The sequence below is a fragment of the Papio anubis genome, chromosome 13, assembly GCF_008728515.1.
Source record: "Papio anubis isolate 15944 chromosome 13, Panubis1.0, whole genome shotgun sequence".
Taxonomy (NCBI): domain Eukaryota; kingdom Metazoa; phylum Chordata; class Mammalia; order Primates; family Cercopithecidae; genus Papio; species Papio anubis.
The window spans coordinates 102,766,612-102,784,474 of record NC_044988.1 but is presented as its reverse complement, the minus strand read 5'-3'; the positions used below and the strand labels follow the sequence as shown (position 1 = coordinate 102,784,474).

At 53.2% G+C, this 17,863-nt stretch overlaps 1 protein-coding gene across 3 annotated transcripts; it reads right to left on the bottom strand.

Annotated features, from left to right (window-relative positions):
* Positions 1–4,243: 4,243 nt before the first annotated feature.
* GFI1B (growth factor independent 1B transcriptional repressor) lies at positions 4,244–17,646 on the bottom strand. 3 transcript variants are annotated; one of them, XM_021933218.2, is made up of 7 exons: positions 17,218–17,646; positions 8,982–9,101; positions 8,342–8,479; positions 7,303–7,574; positions 6,572–6,709; positions 5,869–6,100; positions 4,244–5,072 (listed from the first exon to the last, which is right to left on the bottom strand). In XM_021933218.2, the coding sequence occupies exons 2-7, from the start codon at positions 9,079–9,081 to the stop codon at positions 4,894–4,896; spliced, it is 1,059 nt and encodes a 352-aa protein (XP_021788910.1). In that variant the 5' UTR covers positions 9,082–9,101; positions 17,218–17,646; the 3' UTR covers positions 4,244–4,893. The 3 variants fall into 3 exon arrangements, with proteins under 3 accessions (XP_021788910.1, XP_021788911.1, XP_031510536.1); XM_021933219.2 differs by having other exon boundaries at positions 5,869–6,034; positions 17,218–17,636; XM_031654676.1 differs by lacking the exon at positions 17,218–17,646 and having other exon boundaries at positions 8,982–9,300.
* Positions 17,647–17,863: the final 217 nt, after the last annotated feature.

Genomic DNA, 17,863 nt, shown 5'->3' with positions numbered 1-17,863 from the left:
CCATATTCTATGTACGTGGAGTCCCCTGGAGTCATGCAATCCAGAGGCCCTGCTGGGAAGGCCACTGGACTGGGGCTGGAAAACCTGAGTTCTGTCGTACTTTGCTGTTAGTGGCAATGTGACCTTGGGCTAGCACCTCTCCTCTCCGGGCCTCCGTTTCCTTGTGTGGCACATGGAAGCCATGGACAGTCTCCACAGGGCTGGACAGTGCCTTCCAGGTCACGTTGCAATTCCGATGGCAGGAACTGCAGGCCAGGTAGTCGGCCGCAGGGAAGAAGACGGGAATTGGTGGGGGAGCTTGAACTCCCCTGAAATCACAGACTACAGATGGGTGGTGCCCACAGCACCTCCTAGGCCACCTCTCCGCCCCAGTGTCACGGGCTTAGCCTCTGCTTCCAGAAGGAGATGGAACATCCAGGGAACTCTGCTCCTACGGGGGCCCATCTGCAAGTCTTCTTCAGGGCTGCCTTCTCCTGGGGGCTCCCAGCTGTGCACATGAGGCCATCCCGCAGCAGCTTCTCAGGGATGAGGAAGGGTCAGCAGCACCGCCCTCTGGCTAAGACCAACCCCTAAGCTCCAATCCACTGCCTCAGCAGGGCCCAGGAAGCCCAAGCCAAGCCTTCCAGCCAGTGCAGAGTCTTCCCCTGGGAGCAGGTGTCACAGGCTTCCTCACTACCTGCCCTCTTTCTCTGCGATATGCAAATGGGGTTCCAGCCCCCACTGCTCTGAGGCTGCTGTGGCCTCCCTCTGGCGCCACCCCACACACCCACCCCCTGGAGGAGCCCGACAAGCTTAATCTCGATCTCACCAAACCTCAGTCGACGAAGAAGGAACATTGTGTGGCTTCCCCTCACAGCTCAGCTCCTCCGCCTTGCCCCGCCCTGCTGCAGAAGTGGCTGAAATCCTGATACTGGTTTGGTTTTGTTTAGCAAACAGGGAGTATGCAAAGCAGCTCCCAATCCGTGTGTGTGTGCATGTGTGTGTAAGAGATGAGTCAGGAGCCCATTCCAGGCCTGGCTCCAGACGTGTGGCTTTGGGCAAGGCCCTTCCCGCTTGCTGGGCTTCACTGTCCTCCGGGACAGGAGGAGAGATGCAAACAGGTGGTTTCTAAGGCTTTGCTGGCTCCAGTGCTCTGGCCACCAGGGCCCCTCTTCTCCTGATTTCAAGAGCTGGATTTCGGCCGGGCGCGGTGGCTCAAGCCTGTAATCCCAGCACTTTGGGAGGCCGAGGCGGGTGGATCACGAGGTCAGGAGATCGAGACCATCCTGGCTAACATGGTGAAACCCCGTCTCTACTAAAAATACAAAAAAAACCAAAAACAAACAAAAAAAAAACTAGCCGGGCGTGGTGGCGGGCGCCTGTAGTCCCAGCTACTCGGAGGCTGAGGCGGGAGAATGGCGTGAACCCGGGAGGTGGAGCTTGCAGTGAGCCGAGATCGCGCCACTGCACTCCAGCCTGGGCGACAGAGCGAGACTCCGTCTCAAAAAAAAAAAAAAAAAAGAGCTGGATTTCAAGACAGGACACCCACAGGGAGCTTGCTGAGGAGGGTAGATCACCCTCCCATGCAAATCCCAAGCCCTGAGCCCACCCCACTCACCTGACAGGTTTGCTTAGGGGAATTCTGGCTAAAGGAAACAGGAAGAGCCTCTGGCAGGAAATGGATGTCAGGGTTCTGCCCAGCCAAATGCAGAGCCTGGAGGTGGGTGAGAGTCCCATTCCTCTTGGGGGCCCTAAGCCCCTTGCACACCACAGGAGAGACCTGGAAGAAACACTTTTGGGTCTCAGTGGGAGGGAGGGTACACAGGCTCCAAAAAGAGAGCCTCAACTCAGAGTCAGTTTCTCATTCCAGCTGTGCCTTTGCCTGCTGCGTGACTTTGGGCAACTAGGCCAACCTCTCCCTCTCCCTCTCTGGTTCCCAAATTAACCTTAGGAAAACACTGAATACCCAAATCCTCCCCTCGGGGATGGACACAAGTGCATTACACGTTGTAGGCTCTAAGAAGCGGTCGCAATAGACTGAACGTTAACCCAGAGTTCCTCCCAGTTATTTGAGCAATGTAATCTCTACTCCGTCTAAAGCAAATGAACCCCCGGAGGCTTGTGGCGCACGCCTGGGGAGCACCAGAACGGGTCTCAGCCATGTCCAGCCAGCTCTGTGGGCCTCTCTGCAACCACAAACATGAGTCTGAGGACTTGTCTTTCACTCCCCTGATGATCCATGTGAATAGCTTCTAGTTTGATCCAGGTTTGAGCTGTCCACAATGGATGGGAATTGGGCATTTGCATGGGACATTTGCCATTTCATGACAGGTTGAGCCTCATAAGTTGGCATTCAATCAAATACACGTTAAACAAGTCGGTTCATGAACCCAAGGCTAAATCACACTATACACAGAAACCATCTGACGATAGCAGCGTTTCTTTGGAAAGAATCCTTTCTCTAGGAAAGAGGGTCTGTCTGTGGGTCCTAGCTCTGGTCTACTCTCGGTATCCCTGTCTCCCTGGGGGTATTCTAGCTTTCTGTGTTCTGCTAGAGGAAGGCACCTGAGCACACCTGAAAAGGGTAAGCCCTCACATCTATTTTTTGTTTGTTTGTTTGTTTCTGAGATGGAGTCTTGCTCTGTTGCCCAGGCTGGATGCAGTGGCATGATCTTGGCTCACTGCAACTTCCACCTCCCAGGTTCAAACAATTCTCCTGCCTCAGCTTCCCAAGTAGCTGGGATTACAGGCACGCGCCACCATGCCCAGCTAATTTTTGTATTTTGAGTAGAGACGGGGTTTCACCATGTTGGCCAGGCAGGTCTCGAACTCCTGACTTCAAGTGATCTGCCCGCCTTGGTCTCCCAAAGTGCTGGGATTACAGGCGTGAGCGCCCGGCCCATATCTATGTTTTTTATTAATGGCTGACCTCTCTGAGCCTCAGTTGCCCCATCTGTAAAATGGGAGAACGGCATTCCATTGTAGAGGGTTGTGTGGGTTAGAGACAATGTGTGGAAACCCTTGGCTTAGCTCAGTACCTGCAAGCTCAATCAGAGGTGTCCATGGCTGTGGGTCAGGCACAGGATTGGTGCGGGATGGCGGGGGTGGGTGTGGCTGGAGCTCAGACAGAAGACCTTCTGAAGTTATCCACACATAATTACATTCCACATTCAATGGCTCCTAAGCTGTAAACAAGGAGACTGAGTTTCTCAGTATCAGAGGAGAGAGAAGACCTTGTGGCTGGATGACCAAGGGAAGCTTCATGGAGGAGACGGCTAAGGGGGCCTTGTAGGATGGACAGGACTTCAAAAAGGGATGTTCACAACTCGGCAGCACTTACTACATGCTGGGCTGGCCCTTCATGCCACTTCGTAAGAATGGTCTCAGCGAATCGGTGGAAGGGACTGCTGTGTTTACCATTTTACAGAGGAGGAAGCTGAGCCCCAGAGAGGTTCAGGAACTCACCTGAAGTCGCACAGCTAGACAGGTGCAGCAGCAGGCTTAACTTCATCACACCTGCAAAGTCGCTTTTGCCCTGTAACGTTACACTCACAGGTTCCAGGGTTGGGACCTTTTGCCCTATAACGTCCCACTCACAAGTTCCAGGCTTAGGATGTAGATATCATCTTTGCGGTCATTATTCAGCCGACCACAGTGATTACGTTCAGGATCTTGAGATGGGACGATTTATACCTGAGCTCAGTGTAATCAGAAGCGTCCTTATAAGAGAGAGGCAAGAAGGTCGAAGGCAGAAGACAGAGATGGAGGCAGAAGCAGAGGTCCGAGTGATGTGCTTTGAAGGCAGAGGAAGGGGCCAAGATCAGAGGAATACAGACAGCCTTGGGAAGGTGAAAGGGACAGGCAAACAGACTCTCCTGGGAGCCTCCTGTAGGAACGCAGTCCTGCTAACACCTTGATTTAGCCCCATGAGACTCATTTTGAGTTTCTGGCTCGAGAATTGTAAGAGAGTAAGTGTGTGTTGTTTTAAGCCACTAAGTTTGTGGTCATTTGTCACAGCAGCCACAGGAAACGGATACCGCCCCAGCTGCACTAGCCTTGCCCACCCCTGTGGTCTTGTCGCATGGGCCCCTTCTGCTTGCTACCGGCTCTTCAGCGGGTCTGTGCACGTGGGGGCCGAATACTGGTCTCCACAACTTGCCTGTGAGTGCCTCCATAGCTTTCTCTGCTCCTCAAGCCTCCCCCCATCATCCCCCAAAGCCTCGTGCAGTACCCTGGACCTCATAGGCAATGAATGCTGGTCACATGGCGGCAAATCTGTATCTTTAATTTTATTGACAGCAATTGACAGAACAGGCTTTTGACAGCAATAACTGCCAGTTTCTCCAGCCTCATGGCCTGGTTGTAGAGCTGGAATCCTCAGTGGCCAGCTGAGTGCTGGTCTGAAGTCGGGGTCAGCCAGCACATCTGGCCGAAGCAGAGGGGGTGCCAGGTCTCTGACTGGGGTGGGAGGCAGCTCCGACTCTGCCTGTTGCAGCCAGAAAGAGGCCCGCTAAAATCCAAGGTGACCAGGTCCCAGCTCAGTGGGCAGCAGGCAGGCAGAGGGTCTGTCTGTGAGTCCTAGCTCTGGTCATCGACTCTCCGCATCCCTGTATCCCTGCGGGTATTCTAGCTTTCTGTGCTCTGCTAGAGGAAGGCGCCTGAGCACACCTGGAAACAACTTCTGCTCAGAAAGACCCAGCCAGGCTCCCACACTTGGCAGCAGGAGAAATGTTGATCCAGAGAGGGAAAGTGACTTGCCCAAGGTCGCACAACACTTTTGTGAGTCTCAAAACAAGCTGGAAGACTCCTGTCCAGTCCCACCTCCAGGAGACTGGAGATTTGGGCATGAGAGGCTGGCCTCCAGGTGACAGGACCGCAGGGCAGGCTGGCCAGGAGCTGGGAGCCGGCGCAGCCTCACTTGAGATTGTGCTGGCTCTCGCGGTGCCGCCGCAGGTCCACCTTGCGCTGGAAGCCTTTGGTGCACAGCTCACAGCTGAAGGGCTTGAAGCCTGTGTGCTTGCGGCTGTGGGTGATGAGGTTGGAGCTCTGGCTGAAGGCCTTTCCGCACACCTGGCACTTGTGCGGCTTCTCACCTGCAGGGAGGGGAGGGCAGCACAGCAAGGGCGGGGTCAGGGCCTCTTCACCAGGCCTGCCGCTCCACTGCCCCGCCCCGGGGTTCATTTTCCAATAACTCCCTATGTTTTCTCTCGTGGCCAACTCATATTCACTTTAGAAAAGAATTAGAAAGGAGAGAGAAGCAAAGACACAACTTGGACCCTCCTCCCACCCCTACTGGATTATAGGGTGGTTAGGGGCAGCAGCCGAGTCATCTTGTTAATCAACACATTTCCAAGTCTGGTACACCTGGCACAAAAGAGGCACTCAGCTAATAGTAAGGAGGGAATGAATGAGCAAATGAATGAATGAATGAGTGAACAAATGAATAAGCAAATGAATGAATGAGTGAACAAAGGAATGAGCAAATAAGTGAGAGAATGAGTGAACAAATGAATAAGCAAATGAATGAATGAGTGAACAAATGAATGAGCAAACGAGTGAGCCAATGTGTGAATAAATGAGCAAATGAGTGAACAAATGAATGAGCAAGTGAGTGAGTGAATGAGCAAGCAAATGAATGAATAATTCGATTGCTAGTCTCACTTCTGCCATGAGATCACCAGTGTTGAGATTTTGTTGTTTCCTTCCTGTAATTTTTCCATGCATTAAGTGCACTTAAGCAGCACAGGCGCCCAGCCCTCCATCATCAGTGGCCTTCGACTTTGTAACTAGACCCCACCCCCAGCCTCACGCTGGGGGCCTCTGATGCATCTCTCAGGGAAAGGCGGGGGTGCTCTGCCCAGGGGGCGCAGGCAGGTGAGACTCACTCACCTGTGTGGATGTAGGTGTGTTTCTTCATGTCCGACTTCTGGTGGAAACGCTTGCCGCAGAACTGGCAGGGGTAGGGCCGCGTGTCTGAGTGGATGAGCAGGTGGGTGGACAGCGTGGACGAGCGCTTGAAGGCCTTGCCGCACATGCGGCACTCGAAGCTGCGCTCCTGCCGGAGGAAACGAGGCCCCGGGGGATCAGGCGCAGGCGCAGGACTGGACCCGGCCGGGATCCCCTGCGGAATAGGACACTCCATTGGGGTGGCCTGGAGGATAGGGCCTGGAGGAGCAGGACCCGGGAACCCCTCATCTCTGCCTCTGAGGTGAAACTGGAGCTTGGAGCCTCGTTGGCCTCCTGTGGGATTTTTCCTTGTAATCTTCACGGTATACCGCTTAAAATAAAACTCAATAAATGTTTGTTGATTGACTGATGGACTGACTGATCTCAGAAATTTTTTAGAGGGTCACATTTCATGACCACTAACCCAGAGTGAGTTCCTTGAGGCAGGGATGGTTGTGGTCTGCACAGCGGTTTAGTTAAGGGTAGAAAGTCTGTTAACGGCAGGTGTTGGAGACCCAGACTCAGGGAGGTGGGTACTAGGGGACCCCTCCCAATCTGTGTCGCCCCCAGTCGCAGCCCCCAGGCTCCCTGGGGAAGCACAGAAAAGGAATGGGGCTGGGAGTCCCGCGCAGGGCCAGGTGCCCACCTGGGAGTGGACATGTGTGTGCTGCTCCAGGCTCACGGCGTGGCCGAATGTTTTACCGCAGACGTCACAGGCGAAGGGCCGGGTCCCACTATGGGAGCGTCGCACATGCACTTCGAGTCCGTGAGGGGTGGAGAAGACCTGGAAGCAGGGGCAGCGTGTGAGGCCACTGGGGGCTGCAGAGAGGGGAACAGGCCTGGGGTCCCATGGTCTCTTCCATGCCCAGCTCCGGCCAAGTCAGGGTGTACAGAGGAAGGGACACTGGATCGCCAGTTCTGCTACTTGTTTGCTGTGTGTCCCAGGGAGGTCCCTTTTCCTCTCTGTGGCTCAGTCTCCCATCTACAAAGTTGGGTGTGAGAGAGGGGATCTGGAGCCCCCTCCTTGCCTCCTCTAGAGGCTGAATAGCCCGGTGGTTAAGAGCTGGGAGTTGGCCAGAGCTGGGTTTGAATGCTGGTTCTGATAGCTACTTGCTGTCTGATCCTGAAAAAGTGACTTAACCTCTCTGAACCTTAACCCTTCATCTGCCTCCTGGCACTCATGCCTGTCAACTGCTTAGCACAGGGCCAGGCACATGGTCAGAGCTCAATGAATGGTGATGAGGGCGAACGTTTTGATCATTAATCCCACCAGAGTCCCAAGGTTCACAGCACAGGGAACACCCAGAGCTGCCAGTGCGCTGAGAGGGAGTGCAGAGAGCAGCGCCCAGGTGCCCACCCACACCCCCCACTGCCCACCTTGTTGCACTTCACACAGTGGTACGCGTCCATGCCCGGGGAGTAGCGGAGGCTGAAGTCCAAGGCGGGCTCGGTGCTGGGCACCAGAGGACTGCCGTACAGGCTGACGGAGTGCTCCAGGAAGGCTGACTGCATGGTGGAGGGGGCCTGCCGGTAGCTGTGGCCATACGTTGAGGCCAGGATGTCCCAGGAGAAGCTGGGCTTGTAGAATGGGGGTGAGTCGGACAGTGGAGAGTCCCCATCCTGGGGTCGGGACAGCACAATGGGGCCCTCTGTGGAGATAGGGACACGTGCCTGGTTACTCATTTAAACACAGGGGCTGGGCATGGTGGCTCACGCCTGCAATTCCAGCACTTTGGGAGGCCAAGGCAGGAGGATCACTTGAGGTCAGGAGTTTGAGACCAGCCGGACCAACATGGTGAAACCCTGTCTCTACCAAAAAATACAAAAATTAGCCAGGGGTGGTGGCTCACACCTATCATCCCAGCTACTAGGGAGGATGAGGCAGGAGAATCACTTGAACCGGAGAGGCGGAGGTTGCAGTGAGCTGAGATCGTGCTACTGCAATCCAGCCTGGGCAACAGAGTGAGACCCTGTCTCAAAAAATAAAATGAAATAAAATAAACACAGGGCACCCACTTCCTACCACCCTCCGCCACCCACCACCACCTTCATCACCTCATGCGGAGGGTTTCAGGGTGTCAACCCAATACTTACCGCTGGGAATGCCTGTGTCCCTGTGGTTCCTCAGCTTTTCCAGTCCAGAAACAGCCCCGCCCTCACTCCAAAGTGCCCGCCTCACCCCTTGCATGGACCGGCCCAGCTGCTGCTTCTTACCTCTTCCCCCACCTAGCCCGCATCTGGGAATTAGCTCCCTGTCTGGGAGGCCCGAGCGGAAGCCACAGAGCCCGGGCTGCATCCAGTGACTTTGTGGGTCCTTCCTGACTCCAGGGCCCCAAGGGGCCGTGTTGTAAGAGTCCCTTCATCCTTCCTCCCCTTGGCACTCCCTGGGGAATGACAGGGGGTCACAGCTGGGTACCTGGTGCCGGGGCCATCCTGGCCAAGTTCTGGTCCTGCTCCAGCTCCGGCTCTCGCTTGAAGTTGGTCCAGTCCAGGCACTGGTTTGGGAATAGGGTGCTAAGGACAGGGCTGTTGCTCGGGGCCTGGTCTCTGGGCACTGTAGGGAGATAGGACCATCAGCATCAGTAGCCACAGCTTCTGGGAAGCCCAGAGGGAGCAAGGAGGGCACACCCTCCCTAGGAGAAGGAGGCCCAGATAGACATCCACTTGCGGCTGTTTCTGGCGGCTCATACTCCTGGGCTCTGCCCAGGGCAGGGGGGTGAGAAGAGGCCAGGAGGAGACCCTGGGAAAGACTTTGGACCAGTCCGTTTTTCTGAGCAACCCAACTCCAGCCCTAGATTGAGCCTCCAGTGAGGCCCCACATGTCAGTAACTGAGTACGGGCTCCAACTTGACACTCTCATCTCCCCAACAGAGCAGAAGGGATGAGGGCATCATTCATGCATCTACTCCTTTTATCTGCAACCCACATTTACTGCACTCCTGCTTCCAGACTTGGAAGAAGAGGCTGCTGCAGGAGGGACGCTGCTGCACCCCCATCACACAGAGCAGAAAGACCCCGGTGGGTTCAGCAGGGCGCCAGCCTTGGCTCTGACTCACCCGGGGTAAGGGCAGGAGGCCAGAGCGGTTCATCCTCCTGCACACGGGGCTGGTGGTAGGTGTGAGCCTTCTTGCTCTTCACCAGGAAGGAGCGTGGCATTTTCAGTGTGCACCCCACACCTGCAAGAGGGAGGGATGGGAGCGGTTGGGAAGGACAAGAGAACAATACTCCCCATATCTCAGAACCTCCTCCTGAGCTCAAACAGCAGCTCTACTGGCTTGAAGAGTGAGCCCCAAAGTTCATGTCCACCCAGAACCTGTGAATATGACCTTATTTATTTTTTATTTTTTTATTTTTTGAGACGGCGTCTCGCTCTGTCGCCCAGGCTGGAGTGCAGTGGCCGGATCTCGGCTCACTGCAAGCTCCGCCTCCCGGGTTCACGCCATTCTCCTGCCTCAGCCTCCGGAGTAGCTGGGACTACAGGCGCCCGCCACCACGCCCGGCTAGTTTTTTGTATCTTTTAGTAGAGACGGGGTTTCATCGTGTTAGCCAGGATGGTCTCGATCTCCTGACCTCGTGATCTGCCCGTCTCGGCCTCCCAAAGTGCTGGGATTACAGGCTTGAGCCACCGCGCCCGGTCGAATATGACCTTATTAGTAACAGTGTGTTTTTGCAGATGTCATCAAGTTATGACGAGGTCATTCCGGGTTCGGATGGACCCTCAATCCAAGATGACTAGTGTCCTTATAAGAAGACGGAAATTTGGACCCAGAGACACAGACACCCAGGGAGAATGTCGTGTGACAACAGAGCAGAGAGTGATGCTTCTATCAGCCAGAGAATGCCAGGCAGTGCTGGCAGCTGCCAGAACTCGGAGAGGGGCACAAAATACTCTTCCCTGGAGTCTCCAGAAAGAACCCACTTTGTGGACACCTCGATTTTGGATTTCTAGACCCCAGAACCATGAAAGAATAAATTTATGTTGTTTTTAAGCCACCTGTTTGTGCTATTTTGTTACGGCAGCTACAAATCCTAACTTCCCTCACTGCTCCTTCACCAGGAAACAAATACATCGCCCCCTAGAAAATGCTCAGACAAGCCTGCTCCCATTGGCACGATCTGGGCTGCAATGGAGCAGAAAAGGAAAGGCAGGGGCTAAGGTCTCCCTCTGTGACACACGGTGGACCCCAATTCTAGAAAGTTACATTTAGGTACCAGTGAGATTCACCTTCAGAGGCCATAGAAACAGATGGTCTGAGCTTAGGTTTTGGAATCAGCAGTTCACGGGTTAGAATCTCAGCTCACTTGCTGTGCAATCTGGGACAGACACTTAACCTCTCTGGGCCTATTCCCTTTGCTGTAAGGGGGGATGTCCAGGCTTGCAGTGCTGACAAGGGCATCACAGGTGCTCAGTGTCTATCACAGGGGGCTCTGGCAGAGAAGCTGAAGCAAACGAGGAGACATTGCCAATCCACGTGCTCCTGCAAGCTACAAGCCACGGCTACAGAGCAGGGCTGCGCCTTGTCCACAGCCCTGGCCCAGACTCTGTTTCCTAAAGAGACAGGGGCCTTCTCTGTCTGAGGAATGGGGTGGGGGGACTCAAGACCTGAGAGGAGCCCCCACTCCGCTGCACCTGGACGCCTGAAGTTTCACGGACACAGGAGAAGAGGCAAATATCCCCCAGCTTCCGTGGGCAGCCCAGCATCACTACTGACCCCAAGGACCACATCAGTCAGGGGACCATCCCAGGTAGGGTCAGGGAGTGACAGGGCTGGACCAACCTGACCACCCCAGGACTCCTGGCTTCCCCTGCAGAGTCCTCTGGAGCTGAGAGCCCCGCCTGGCCCCCAGAATGGTTCACATCCCTGTACTCAGCCTGTGAGGCTCCCCTGGGGGCTCCTGGAAAGCATCATCTTGTGGTCCTCTATCTTTTCTGCCCCCATGCTGCACCCAGACCAACACCAGGCCCACGCCTGAGGCCTCGGAAGAGTCCCACCCCCCATCCCCTTGGGCCAGCCGCCATGCAAGACTGCAGCGGTGATAGGGTCCAGAGAAGGCGGGAAAGGGATCACAGCTGCTTCAGAACAGCAGTGAGGGCCAGGGTGATAAGGCCTTGGCCCAGGAGCAGGGTGGGAGGTGGGAGATTAGAGAATGCAGCTTGGAAAAGGGCCAGGGACTCACCCCTTCCCCCAAAGGGATGACCCAGAGCCAGGCAGAAGAGGGACCTGACTGTGCCCAGACCTGCTTCCTCCTGGCCCAGAGCCTGGGGACATCAGGAGTTTGGACTGGGGGCTCTGCACAGAGGGCCAAGCTCAGGCCCAGCCCTTGCCTGCTGTAAGACTCATCACCGAGCCTCAGTGGCCGTATCTGCTAAATGGGGATCCCAATCCAACCCCATGGGATTGTGGGGAGTGAGAAAGGACCTTTATCCATCAGGAGCGAGCATGGGAAGCGCTCAGCATGTGCCCATCCGCGCATCCCATCACCCAGCCCACTGCAGGTGCATTCAAAGGACGGGGTGAGCCCTGTGCCAAGGGCTGCAGCAGCTCCCCGAAGCCAGGGCCGTGCTCAAGGCCCTGTACTCTCTGAGCTCTAAAATTAGGAGAAAGGACCTTGAAGACCTCTGGGGTCCCTTCCCGCGGTCAGATGCTCGGCTCTCTGAACACAGGCTCGGGCCAGGGGCAGCCCACGGCCTTATCTCCCAGGGACACGTCTTCCTCCTCTTGCCTCCTCCCCCTCCTTCACCAGGGCTCCCCACACCCCCCTTCCTTCCCACTTCTAACTCTTCTATGCTTCAAGAAAGCCCCTGGGGACGCCAGACCCTAGCGGGAGAGGAGGGGACCCAGTGAGCAGGAGGAGGGCTGAGGGTGCGGGGTTCCCCTCGCACTTTGTTTTGAGGGGGCCTGTGAGGGCCTATCAAAATATCAAAAGATGATCTTTTTTCCCACATAATATTTATGAGGAGATCAGCTAGAACCAAAGGTACTCGCTGAGGCTTCTGTGATAGAAGGAGGCGCCCGTCAACCCTTGTGGCAGGGGGCTGCTTAGCCGGCCTTTTTTATTACACCTTTAATCCTGATGCTTAATCCAGATGCTGAGTCCTGCTGCTGTCCCATTTCACAAAGGAGGAGCTGAGGCCTGGAGGGCTCAGGACCCTGCGGCAGAGTGAGCAGGGCAGGACTGGGGTCTGTCTGGCCCCAGGCCTCCATGCTCTTGACTTTCAGCCCAGGAGGTGGGCAGTTACTCGGTGCAGACTGGGTGCCAAGTGCTGGGCAGTGCCCGGCATGGCTTTCTCTCTGCAGAGGGTGTGGAGCCGATGTGCTAGGGATGAAAACAGCAGTTTGAAACTCCCTCACGTGCCTGTGCCAAGCAGTGTCTTCCCAGGTTGCAGGTAGGAAAACTGAGGTGTAGAGAGGAAAGTGACACCCAGCCAGGGCTCCTGGCCTGTTAGGATTTTACTCTCAAGCCACTGTGCCACCCAGCACTGTCAGAGGTCCTCACAGCACCTGGTGAACACCACCTGCAGTACAGAGGGAAATGCGGGGTGCTGGGGCAAGAGGGGAGAAAAATCGGGCCGGGTGCGGTGGCTCATGCCTGTAATCCCAGCACTTTGGGAGGCCGAGGTGGGCAGATCACGAGAACAGGAGTTCAAGACCAGCCTGGCCAACACAGTGAAACCTCGTCTCTACTAAAAATACAAAAATTAGCTGGGCATGGTGGTGCGTGCTATAGTCTCAGCTACTCAGGAGGCTGAGGCAGGAGAATTGCTTGAACCCGGGAGGCGGAGGTTGCAGTGAGCTGAGATCGCATCACCACTGTGCTTCAGCCTGGGTGACAGAGCCAGACACCGTCTCAAAAAAAAAAAAAAAAAAGGGGAGAAAAATCAAACCATCTGACCCCCAAGTCTTTTCTAGGCTCCTAAAAGACCCACGTGGCTCTGAAGAGTTTCAGTGGGGCCAGGCCAGGGACAGACCTCCCTTCAGGAAGCATTGATCTTCCTTTGGGCTCAGGGCCCAAGGAGACCTCAGGTCAACTGACTCCAATGCCGGACCCCACAACGAGGACACTTTCTAGCGCTCACGAGCCCTGGCCAAGCACTTTTCACTTAGGCACAGTGCAGGGTGGGGCTGGCCTCTGGAGTTCTCCAGCTTCAGGAAGGTGATTCTCACGCCTACTCTAGTGATCTCCCCTGAGCCCCACACCCCTTCTCTTGCCTCCCCCCAGTGTGCTCTCCCCTGAGCTTGGCAAGTGACAGGGACACAGCCAACGCCACGGCCAAGCCCTTCAGCTTACAAAGGGGCCAAACGCACCTGGTGAACTTCCTTTTGGTCCCTGTTAGGAAAGTAGAAAAGGTTTTTTTTTTTTTTTTTTTAAAGAAAAAACAGGAACGAATCACCTATACTGTAGTTAATTAACAACCACTTGGTTTTGATTCACACGAACTCCGTTCTGAGAAAGAGCTAAGAGCAGAGATTATGAAAGAAGCTTAGGGTTTCTTCATAAAACAGAGGCCCTGATAGTATCGGACCTCCGGAAAGAGGCCCACTGTTAACATCACTTCATAACCCCCCGATCCTGGTAGAGCCCCCTGACCCTGAGTCAGAATCTCAGTCAGTGCTCCTTGAAGACAGGTGACCCTGCACCCTGGCAGGAGCCAGCACCCTAACTTCCAGTGGGACTTGGATCAACAGGCCTGTGATGTCCCTGAAATGAGGCCCCTTGTGTTGCCCAAGGAATCGAGTCTGATTTGGGGTCCTGGAGTTTGTGACCACATCAGCCACCAACCTGGGGCTTGGTTTTCCTATCTCTCAAAAGGGACGGTTGGGCTGAGAGATTTCTAAACTTCCCTTTTGCTCTAAAATCCCATGTAGAATTCGTTGACCTTCAGTGAGAGATTGAACCACCTTGACTAAAAGACTTGTCACTCGGGTTCCCTTTTTGGGAGGGTTGGGTAAGACTCAGCTGGTTCTCAGGGTCAACTACAGAGGACCCTTTTGACTTCCTTTATGTTTACAGACTCAAGGGAGGCCGGGCGTGGTGGTTCATGCCTGTAATTCCAGCACTTTGGGATGCCAAGGCAGGTGGATCACCTGAAATCAAGAGTTCAAGACCAGCCTGGCCAACATGGTAAAGACAGGCAACCCTGTCTTTACTAAAGATACAAAACTTAGCTGGGTGTGGTGGTGGACACCTGTAATTCCAGCTACTTGGGAGGCTGAGGCAGGAGAATCACTGGAACCCAGAAGGTGAAGATTGTGGTGAGCCGAGATGGTGCCACTGCACTCCAGCCTGGGTGACAGAGTGAGACTCTGTCTCAAAAAAAAAAAAAAGATTCAAGGGGAAACAACAAGACTTGTCCATGAAGGAGTCAGGGGAAAATGCACCCAGGTCAGGCTCAGGGGCCCCAGGAGAAACTAATCATTATTATCATCATCATCATTATTATTATTTTGAGACAGGGTCTACTCTGTCACCTGGGCTGCAGTGCAGTGGTTTGATCTTGGCCCATTGTAACCTCCACCTCCCAGGCCCAAGCGATCTTCCCATCTCAGCTTCTCGAGTAGCTGGGACTACAGGCGTGTGCCACCACACCTGGCTAACTTTTGTACTTTTTGTAGAGACGGGGTTTTGCCATGTTGCCCAGGCTGGTCTAAATCATTGTTTTTATTTGAAATTTAGAAGGAGTTCTCACATGTCTCCTCTAAAGCTCAGAGAATGCAATGTTAAAAGGGAGTGAATCTACTTCTGGGTATAGACCCAAAATCATTGGAAGGAGAGACTCAAATAGATATTTGCATACTCATGTTTATAGCAGCACTATTCACAATAGGCATAAGGTGGAAGCAAGCCAGGTGTTCATGGCAGATGAATGCCCGAACAACATGTGGTCTATGGCCGCTCTGAGTGGCTCACGCCTGTAATCCCAGCACTTCAGGAGGCCAAGGTGGGCAGATCACCTAAGGTCAGGAGTTCAAGACCAGCCTGGCCAACATGGCGAAACCCTGCCTCTGCTAAAAATACAAAAATCAGCCAGGTGTGGTGGTGGGTGCCTGTAATCCCAGCTACTCAGGAGGCTGAGGTAGGAGAATCGCTTGAACCAGGGAGGCGGAGGTTGTGGTGAGCCAAGATCGCACCATTACACTCCAGCCTTGCAACAGACTCCGTCTCAAACAAACAAACAAACAAACCAAATGTGGTCTAGCGATATGATTGAACATTATTTGGCCTTAAAAAGGAAGGAAATGCTGGACATGCTACAACATGGATGAACCTGAAGGATTTATGCTAAGTAAAATAAGCCAGTCACAAAAGGACGAATGCTGTGTAATTCCTTATATGAGTCCCTAAAATAGGCAATTTCATAGAGACAGAAAAAGATAGAGGTTGCCAATGGGAGGGGAAGGGAATGGAAGTTACTGTGTAATAGGTATGAAGTTTCAGCTTTACGAGATGGAACAGTTCTGTGGATGGATGGTGGTGACGGTCGCACAGCAATGTGAATATACTTAACACCGCTGAATGGTACACTTGTAAATGGCTAAAATTGTAAATTTTGTCATGTGTATTTTATCAAAATAAAAAGAAAAGTGAGTGAATGAAACTCTTTCTGCATATCTCTATATTATAGACTAAAGCAGCTCCCATTGGCTTGAATTCCTGGCAAGGAACACATGAAAAGCCTCCCTCTAGACTAAGGAGAGGGGGGTGGCGTTTGCTGTTGTTTCAACCAAGGGTCTGGATATTGGGGCACAGACAGTGAAGAATCTCATTTGATCAGGCTGTTTTCCCTGGGTATTCTGGAGCCATGTGGTCCCAGAGCCTTTGAAAATCCTTGTACTGTTCAATAAGATTCCCACCCACCCTACCCTGCCTCCTTCAAGCTTTGGGGCAATAGTCTGCACTGGTTTTGAGTGATTCCATTAATCAAACCTAAACCAGGTATAGCTCTCCAATGTTCCCCAAGAACACTCCTCAGGAAAACCAAAATCTGACAGAAAGAGCAAGGAGAATTATGCATTTTCTTGTCCAAAGAATTCCTTCTGCAACACTTCTAAGGACAAGAAACTTGACACTTTGCTAGACTTGGAAGAAATATTTTACCCATTGCCTACTAAGAAACATGCAGGCGCGTCCAGGCGGTCAGGTGCAGCTCAGCTAGCTTCTAATATCTACCAGACTCACGCCCACAGATTGTAACTGAATTTGCTCCCTAAGAACTCACGAAAGCTGTGGACTTTCTCCCCAGAAAAATGTGCACAGGCGCATACCCACGTCAATTCTGCAGACCTCCTCTTTACAAGTCCTATTTTAGAGCGAACACGTCTCCCCAGATGCCTTAACATTTAAACTTGTTGTTTTTTTTTTTTTTCTACAAAAGTAGGTGGAAAGGGCTAACAACAGTCTACAGGGAAAGGAGAGCTGAAACAGTACCTCCCCATGGCTGTTTCCATTGTTTCTGGAGCCTGGGCAGTGTGTGGGAGAGGGTAGCCTTGTCATCTCCCCTTAGTAGACTCTGAGGGCGAGAGTGCCTGACTCTCAAAGTGTCCCGGGAATTGGCTGGGCGCAGTGGCTAATGCCTGTAATCCCAACACTTTGGGAGGCCGAGGTGGGTGGATCATTTGAGGTCAAGAGTTCGAAACCAGCCTGGCCAACATGGTGAAACCCGTCTCTACTAAAAATACAAAAATTAGCCAGGTGTCGTAACACTTGCCTGTAATCCCAGCTACTTGGGAGGCTGAGGCATGAGAATTGCTTGAATGCGTGAAGCAGAGGTTTCAGTGAGATCGCGTCACTGCGCTCCAGCCTGGGCGACAGAGTGAGACTCCGTCTCAGAAAAAAAAAACAAACCAAAAAACAAAACAAAACAACAACAGCAACCAAAAAAAAAACGTGTCCCAGGAACTTTAGTTAAGTCCCCAGAGTCTGGGACTGTCTCCGAGGGGGAACACAACGCAGGCACTTGGAAGTGTGTCTCCCTGAGCACTGCCCAGGTCCCCGGGACAGCTGGGTTGTGGGTATGACTTTGTGCCCGAAGGTGACGTCTGTCAGCCTAAAATCAAGTTTTGAAAAGTGTTTCTGCACAGCCGGCAAAGGTGTAATTCTCAGCAGAGTGTCTCAGACAAGGTTACATCCTCACCCTGTTTCTCCCTTGGCTCCTTGCCTTCCAGAGCTTTTCCAGCCCACCTCACCCTTCCTAGGACTGCAGGAGGAGCCAGGGAACCTGCTGTGAAGCCACCTGTGGCGCGCAGGCACATTTCAAAAGAAAAGCGCAGAAACGCATCCTCCAGCACTCACCTGCCCGGAGCTGTCCCTCGCCTGGGTTCTGCCGGAGCTTCCCGAGGTGGGAACTGCAAAGCCTCGCTCGGGACTGGCCTCCGCTCTGTCAACTGTGTGACTCTTTGCACAAATAGATACTTCTCCTTTTTTCTCTGTCTCTCTGTGTGTTTTTCCTCTTCTGTTCCCCTCCCTGATTTTCAATCTGATTATTTGTGTCAAAATCTGGCGGTGAAGAAGCAGCCAATGAAGAGAGCGCGGGAGCTCAGCCGTATTTGCTTATCAAAACTTTCCAGGATGCAAGACTTCGAATCCTCATTTCTAACCCTCGACACTTAGAGCGGAGCGCTTTCTCTCTGCAGAGAAATTCAGAATTTTGCTGGAAATTTTGAATAACGTCTGCACAAAAAGAAAGTGATGGCTAAATTATTAAATTTTAAAAATTAAAGTTAAAAATACTAACTTATAAAACTCGATTTTTCATAGAGAAGTCGTGGCTCTTTGGTTTTTTCTTCTTTCTTTTCTCTTGCCTTTTTTATTCCTTCCCTCCTTCCCTCTTTTTTCTTTCCTTCTCTTCCTCCTTTCTTTCTTCCTCCCTCCCTCCCTCCCTCCCTTCTTCCTTCCCTTCCTTATTTTCCTTCTTCCTCCCTCCTTCCTTCCTTCCCTC